The sequence below is a fragment of the Girardinichthys multiradiatus genome, chromosome 18 (genome assembly GCF_021462225.1).
Source record: "Girardinichthys multiradiatus isolate DD_20200921_A chromosome 18, DD_fGirMul_XY1, whole genome shotgun sequence".
Taxonomy (NCBI): Eukaryota; Metazoa; Chordata; class Actinopteri; order Cyprinodontiformes; family Goodeidae; genus Girardinichthys; species Girardinichthys multiradiatus.
This window is the reverse complement of record NC_061810.1, coordinates 29089641-29097811: the sequence shown is the minus strand read 5'-3', so window position 1 is coordinate 29097811 and position 8171 is coordinate 29089641. Positions and strand designations below refer to the sequence as shown.

General features: G+C 38.1%; 1 protein-coding gene across 1 annotated transcript; it reads left to right on the top strand.

Moving 5' to 3' along the window:
• Window positions 1-2441: 2441 nt before the first annotated feature.
• il10ra (interleukin 10 receptor, alpha) lies at window positions 2442-7061 on the top strand. The gene is made up of 7 exons (XM_047390815.1): window positions 2442-2667; window positions 3381-3501; window positions 3654-3826; window positions 3911-4056; window positions 4272-4440; window positions 5465-5583; window positions 5705-7061. Exons 1-7 carry the CDS (start codon window positions 2604-2606, stop codon window positions 6581-6583), a joined length of 1671 nt encoding a protein of 556 aa, XP_047246771.1. The 5' UTR covers window positions 2442-2603; the 3' UTR covers window positions 6584-7061.
• Window positions 7062-8171: the final 1110 nt, after the last annotated feature.

Here is an 8171-nt window from a genome sequence, read left to right as displayed (position 1 = left end):
CATGCCGCTGCAAGATGCTGTGGTAGCCATGCTGGTTCAGTATACCTTCAATTCTGAATAAATCCCAAACAGTGTCACCAGCAAAGTACCCCCACACCATCACACCTCCTCCTCCATGCTTCACGGTGGGAACCAGGCATGTAGAGTCCATCCGTTCACCTGTTCTGTGCCGCACAGAGACACGGTGGTTGGAACCAAAGATCTCAAACTTGGATTCATCAGACCAAAGCACAGATTTCCACTGGTCTAATGTCCATTCCTTGTGTTCTTTAGCCCAAACAAGTCTCTTCTGCTTGTTGCCTGTCCTCAGCAGTGGTTTCCTAGCAGCTATTTTACCATGAAGGCCTGATTCACACAGTCTCCTCTTAACAGTTGTTCTAGAGATGTGTCTGCTGCTAGAACTCTGTGTGGCATTGACCTGTTCTCTAATCTGAGCTGCTGTTAACCTGCGATTTCTGAGGCTGGTGACTCGGATGAACTTATTGTCCGCAGCAGAGGTGACTCTTGGTCTTCTTTTCCTGGGGCGGTCCTCATGTGAGCCAGTTTCTTTGTAGCGCTTGATGGTTTTTGCGACTGCACCTGGGGACACTTTCAAAGTTTTCCCAATTGTTCGGACTGACTGACCTTCATTTCTTAAAGTAATGATGGCCACTCGTTTTTCTTTACCTAGCTGCTTTTTCTTGCCACAATACAAATTCTAACAGTTTATTCAGTAGGACTATCAGCTGTGTACTGTATCCACCTCCTGCACAACACAACCCCATTTATAAGGCTTGAAATCCCACTTATTAAACCTGACAGGGCACACCTGTGTAGTGAAAACCATTTCAGGTGACTACCTCTTGAAGGTCATCAACAGAATGCCAAGATTATGCGGAGCAGTAATCAAAGCAAAAGGTGGCTACTTTGAAGAACCTAGAATATAAGACATATTTCAGTTGTTTCACACATTTTTGTTCAGTATATTATTCCACATGTGTTAATTCATAGTTTTGATGCCTTCAGTGTGAAGCTACAATATTCATAGTCATGAAAATAAAGATAACTCTTTGAATGAGAAGGTGTGTCCAACCTTTTGGTCTGTACTGTACTCCAACACAACAGAGTAACACAAGAATCGCACAGCGGAAACAAAGGAACCAAACCGCTCCGTTCCACATTACCTGCCAGTCTGAGCCACCGTGGAAAAGACTTACTTTCCCCAAAATGCATCCTTCCAGCAGGGCCGAGCTCAATTTGTGGCAGTGGCAGGTAGAATTGGCAGCTCTGTTAATGCTCTTGCTAATGATGGCATATAAACTGGTGTTAGAATAGCAGATAATATTAATTAATAAGCTAGCTAACATAATGGTGTTAGGCAACATGTTAATGTTAGCATGTTAGCAAATCTTCACACTCTTGGTTATATAACATAAATATATATTAAAACTTTAATTCCTCCTTTTGTGGATGAAACTTGCCTTACTTCAGACCCCCTGAGTCAATACTTCATAAAATTGCTGCAATTACATCTTCAAGTCTTTTGTGGTTTGTGTCTATCAGCTTTGAAGATCTAGAGAATTTTGTGCTTCTTTGCCACATATTCTAAAGTGGATTTAGGTCCAGACTTTGACTGAGCCATTCTAGCACATGATATCGTTTGATCTAAACCAATTTTTTGTTGCTCTAGCTGTATGTTTGGAGTTGTTTCCCTCCCATCCAGTCTTATTTTTTTATAGGAGTACAAGTACTTTTGCAAGGCACTGTATATTAAGGTTAGAATCCACTTCTACATTAATATCTATGGCTTATGTTTCTTTTTAAGAATGCGGGGTAATTAATAACAAGTTGCCTGAGTGTTTTTAAGGTTTCTTGATGCAACTATGCAAAACCCATCTGAAATGCAGTTGTGCATGAATGAATTTTTGTTCTGATGTAGCCTTTACTGTCATAAATCATCTTGGGTATTGGAGTGTATAACAAAGTCAGATACAGAGTACAGAATCTTTGACACATTGGTGTCTGCAGGCAAACAAAGATCTGTTTTCCTGAATTAATTTGTATATTTGTGTTATTTATATTTGTGAATACTGTATTTGTTTTATGTAAATTTGTACAGAAAGAAGGAAAACAAGAAATGAAAATCCCCCTACAATGCAATGCTTCGTTTCATTAAATAATGATTCAAGTCCCAAAACAGTAGAAGGGGATTTTGTGGTATTTTCCTCATTTGTCTCTTTGTGCCATGAGATAGACTAGCTCTTTATGGTAGATCATCCTGTGTATTGTGAGTGTGTGGAAAGGAAAATAAGACAAAACAAAAGAGGAAGTAGAGGCTGAGAGAGAGGGAGAGATGTGAAACCAGCCCGCGTCACTAATGCTGTCACAACAGGAAACTCGTCATCTGAGAGGGTGGAGAGAATGATGTGAGATCTGAGGATACATTTTATGTATTCCTCAGATCAAAAGGTATCACAGAAGAGAAAGCTGTGTCTCTGCTGTTGATATCTATCAACACTGAGATGATGGTTTAGTAGTCCTGTGCTGATAGTTGAAATTAAGGACTTTGTTGGAAGCAACTGAAGGGATTCTGACTGAGTGGTTATATCTTTCTCAAATCTAAAATGGATATAAAAATCAAGGCACTGTTTCCTGTCTTCTTAGTTCTTTACATCAACCATGTTTCAGGTAATTTGAACTTTTTACTGCTTGTCAATGTTTTATCTTAAGTCTTGTTTGATATCTCTAAATGTATTTGTCATTATGGACTTGTTCAGTATCAATGGACAAGAAAAATGTGTAAAGTGATTTACAGTGTTATTAAAAGTAGTATTCATAATTTATGAAGACAGATGAATACAGAAAATGTCAATCTTTATATATAAAATCCATGTAACTTTTCAAAAACTTTCCCTTTTTTGTAATTTAATGACCAGACTATTACGTTTTACTAATATTTGCCGAAATTTTTTTTTTAATTAAATACTGATTATTAAACTATGAGTTTGATGGTGAGGAAAATGTGTACATGCTGAACAATAGTTTTAACTGATATTCATAACATTTATTCCTAAGTTTGACCTTTGTGGGATGTTTTCTCTTCCTCTCTCATGTATATGTCACGCACCTAGAAAAAAGTAATACTCTGTTCCCTTTCTGAAGAAAACCCCAGTGCCAGCTCCTATAAATGATTTGCAGCATATTCTCTCCCTAGTCAACCAGACTTCCTCTTTTCTTTATATGTAAAGACACCCCTTCTCAGTACATATTTAGCATAAATTTACATTGCAGATGTTTCCTCTTTACACAAGTCATGTAAAAGCTATTGATGTTTGGAGAAGTTAAAATGGCTTTGTAATAGCAGATGTATACATTTTAATATATATTTTTTCTTGCAACAGGAACAGCCATACCGCCGCCTAAAAAACTGAATGTCCATATGTCAGACGGGGAAGTAACGGTTCTGTGGGAACATCCTAAGAACGCCCCGTCAGAAGCAGTGTATAACGTTCAAATGGGAAAGTATGTTAAACTTTCAGATGTACAGTTGTTTTTGTATAGCCAATTATAACTTCAGTTACCCATTTCTGTGGCTGTTCAGCTTTTATCACACTTTGTGTATATGATGAGTCACATTTTTTATATTCATTGACTGGTGATTTTTCTGCCTTCAGGTATGGTGATGAGTGGGATAATGTATCCAGCTGCACTGGCATCACAAGGAACTTTTGTTTCATTAGTACTCACATACATGACTATAGGGTTGCCTACAAAGTCAGAGTTCAGCTGGTCAGAGGAAATCAAAAGTCTGAATGGAAAGTCCAAAAGAAATTTTTTATAAATCAAAGTAAGTATTTCAGTTCTGGATGTGAATGTATCAAGTTTAACTAACCAATTAGGAAATAATTTTCATATTCTTTTCTATTCAAAGGTGAATTGCTGCCTCCCTCCTTTACTCTGTGGGCTACTTCCAGCACACTTACAGTTTACGTTCATGAAAAATCCATCTTGAGAAAAATCTTTCCATATGGAGTTGCCTACACTTTGTATTTGGATGAAATAGATCAAGAAAACAAGGTGGGTCCCAGAATCAGGTTAATTAGGTTTAACTAGGTTTAAAGTGTGTGTTATAGAACCTTTAGACAGCACCAGCCCTTTTGCACCAGTAATATCATTTAAGGTCAAACATAAGGCATGGTCTTACTGCAGCTCAGTTATTTCTGGCTTTTACAAAACAAGAAATGGGTAATGGGTTAAACTCAGATGCAGTAATTGTTATTTTGAATTGTCAGACTACCACAGTTTACCTGAGAGACGATGAGGGTAAGGAACAGAGGAACAAGACTTTCAGGGGTCTCCACTGGGGAAGAAAGTACTGTGTCAGCGTCAAAGTCGAAGACGTCAGTGGCCCCTCAACCAGCAGTGTGTCTGATAAACAGTGTCTGCTCCTCCCAGAACAAGGTAAAATATCAAATTATATTTATACCTAAGTCTAATTTAGAGAGCCTTTGAAAAGTATTAATTGTAACTTTTTTACATTTTGTCATGACACAACCACAAAATGTAATACATTTTATTTGGGATCTTATGTGATAGATAATCACAGAGCAGGACTTATTTGTGAAGTGAAAGAAATATTATACATGTTTTGTAAATTATTTTGCACACAAAAATTACAAACATTTGACCACGAATTTGTACTTGAATGTCCTTAAATAACATCCAGTGGAACCAATTCCCTTCAGAAGTTACCTAGTTAGTACATAGACTGACTATGAGTAACTGCAAACCAACTACAGAGCAGTTCTGGAAGAAAACGAGGAAGAAGGTGCAATAGACTTGGTAAGAGGTCCACCTCCCTGCAGCAAAGTGACCCTAAACATAAAGCCAGAGCTACAATTGTATGGGGAACATTGCATATTCATGTGTTAGTATGACCAAGTCAAAGCCCTGACCTAAACCAAATTGAAAATCTGTGGCAAGACCTGAAACCTGCTGTTCACAGCTGCATTGTTTTCAGTCTGAGCTTGAGCTTTTTTGCTAAGAATAATGGACAAACGTTTCAGTCTCTAGATGTCCGAAGCTGGTGAAGACATTCCCCAAAAGACTTGCCTCTGTAATTGCAGCTAAATGCAGATTTACGCCACTGAACAAAACATTTTCCAAACTATATATTGTTTCTCTCCACTTCACAATTATGCTTATGCATTTGTGTTAATCGATCACATAAGATTTCAACGCGATACGTTGAAGTTCATGTTTGTAACATTACAAAGTGTGAAAAGTTATTTAATGAAAAAAATGACTAATCTCAATACCTTAAGTTATTGAGATGAAATAACTCAAGATAGCAAGTAATACAGCAGAAAACATTTTTTAAAGTTACCTAAATTTGTTATTTTTGTAATGTCTTGTCTAGATCTAATTTTATACATGCTCATCAGTTTAAAACTGTCAAAATAAAAATGTGTTTTCCTTCTTTCAGAATTTTATATAATTGCTGCATCATCCTTATCTATAATGGGGATCCTGGCATTTGCTACTATTATGATCAGCATTGTGTTGTGTTACCTAAAACGCCCTGCAAAAACACCCATTGCATTGGTAAGATTGAAAAAACAACTTTTAAAAATAAATAAAAAGTTTAAAACCGATCCAAACGATTTTTAACAACATGACTCAGAGATGGCTCATCATTCTTTTGTCTTCTGTTGCCACAATTTAGAAATCCCCTATCAGTGGCTGGCAGCCACTCTCTGTCGCAGAAGGGACCGTAGAGGTGGTTACAGACAAGGGATGGTTTCTTTCTAGTAACAGAACTGATACAAAAACCAGTGTGAAAATCCCTGAAACCAATGTTACAATATTAGAGGACGGCGAGGAGAACAGGAGGACCAGCTTGGACAGCGGGGTCAACGTAGAGGCTGACTCCCAAGCAGACAATGAAGGAGGACCTCGAGCGACACAAGAGGACAGCGGCTGCGGGAGCATGGGAGGACCAGAGAGCTCTGCCCACAGTCACACAGATTATCCTCTGCGGGATGACAGCATGGAAGCAGAGGATGTCAGGAAGAGGGAAGACAGTGGGATGGGCATGAGCTGCCAGCTCCATTCCTCTTCCTTAAACCTTGATACTCAGGACACAGAACCTCTTGTGGAGACTGTCATTGTGGGAAATTACTGCACCCAGAGCCCGTCTAACATGCAGATCCAAACCAGAGATAGTGAGAAGATGTTGAAACAGATCCCTGCACACTCAATGTTAGCTGAAGTGGTAACGGGATACAAAGCTGGGCCTCAGTCCTGTATCTGCTCAGAAACAGGCCAGTGCAGCTGGTGCCACAGACATGGCAATTACAGACCTGAAGGAACCAAACTATGTGGAACTGTCCGTATGGAAAACTTGTTGCTTGGTGGGACAAGTGACCTGGTGGACTCAACCAGATCCAGTAAAACACACATAGACCATGTCATAACGAACTTAGAAGCTTCATTTTTAGAACTGACTGAGACATTCCCCCTGTTGAAATCAAAATATGAACAGGACAGCAATATGAACAATTTGTGCCTCTCTCTCTATGATGTTCAGCTTACAACTGACTAACATGCTGTGGAGTGCAACACTATTTATAAATCACTTCTGAAGGAGCCTGACGTAAACGTCACATTGCATGTTTCAAAATGAAGCAATAGGTGTTGTGAAATGGTGAAAACGTCAGCCAGCTAGATTCAACAGATCAGGCTGGTTTTTACCCAAGAGGAAAAAAAGTTGCTCCTGACTGTTAACCGCCTCTGATGCCTCGGAAGCTAGTTGATTGAAGACCTTCTTCACACTTGTCTCGATGGGTAAATTATTGACTAAACTGCACATGCCGGAAATGAAACCGCTACGAGGAGCACTGTGAAGAAACAGTTTGACAGTTACCCACTTTAACATTTCACCTCCTCCAACAATGAAACCTTGTGTGAGTTAGGTTGCCATAATCACAGAGCCCAGGTTTATTTTCAGATGTTCATTTTCTTTGAAATGTAGAATTATTTCACAGACTCTTACAGTATTAAATGGTGCATAAAACAATTAATTCCTTGTCTTCGTTGATGTTCTATAAATCATTGTTTTAGCTTCAGTCTCATCTGCCTCAGCAAGTAACTGTCTTTGATAACATCCCGTTAAGACTATTCATGTGTGTCTAATGCACATATATATATTTATATATATATATATATATATATAGGCATGTGATTATAAATTCTGGATTTTCCTGTAAAATTCCACCAATTAATATATTCTCGCCTACAAATGAGACAGTGTTTATTCAAGGAAAACCCTGAACCACAACGCTAAGTTGAAGACCACAAACTGCAGGGTATGTGTCAGTACACGGGATCCCCAAATGCAGATTAACTACAGGAACCAGGGCTGTGGTGTTTTCACACATCTAAACAAAGAAGCAAACACTTCCTCTGCACACACATCCACTAAGTTTTACAAAAGTCCCACACCATCGTTCAATTTGTTTTCTGTGGCAAAGGGAACTCTTCAAATCACCTGGTTTTAATTTCCAGATGCATGTGACCTATTTCTTCTTGTTTTCGTCTTGTTTGCAATAAAGCGTAGGGGAAGTGAGACAGCTTTTGGTTTTTCCTCCCAGCTGGGAAAGGCAAACTTCTTTGAAATCATTAATACCACAGAGTTCACCACACATGTCTCTTGTCTGAATTACCCAGGAGCTCCTTAACTGAGTTCTGTCTAGTCTATCATTTTCTGCTTAGCCTGCATGAAAATTGCACATTCATGGTAGCTTCTAAGGATTTACAGACAGCCAAAACATAAAAATTATGATCTCATGGTTTTAAAATGATGTACCTCTAACCTCGGCTGTATAAAAATGATTGCACATTGTCATTATTTATCACCCAGAGAGAAAACCAAAATTGAAAAGCAACAGTTGAAACTAGATATTTACAAATACCATATAAAAAATACATCACCTTTTATTTGTCCAACATTAAATCACATTAAACGTTTTCTGTTTTATGTCAAGATTACCAAAATGATTTCTATTTACTAAATTAAATAATAAAGGTTTGCAGATTTTTTTGATTTTTTTTATTACTTTCTTAAAGTTCAAAGGTTTACATACACTGGTGTTCCTTTAAACTTTTTGAAAAGTCCAGATGCAATGACTTTG

What these genes read in the sequence shown, in the direction of transcription:
- il10ra (XM_047390815.1), top strand. Translation starts at nt 2,604, where the DNA reads ATGGATATAAAAATCAAGGCACTGTTTCCTGTCTTCTTAGTTCTTTAC. An exon ending in TATAACGTTCAAATGGGAAA is followed by an intron (nt 3,502 to 3,653) that starts GTATGTTAAACT and finishes TTCTGCCTTCAG; the next exon opens with GTATGGTGATGAGTGGGATA. An exon ending in TCTGCTCCTCCCAGAACAAG is followed by an intron (nt 4,441 to 5,464) that starts GTAAAATATCAA and finishes TCCTTCTTTCAG; the next exon opens with AATTTTATATAATTGCTGCA.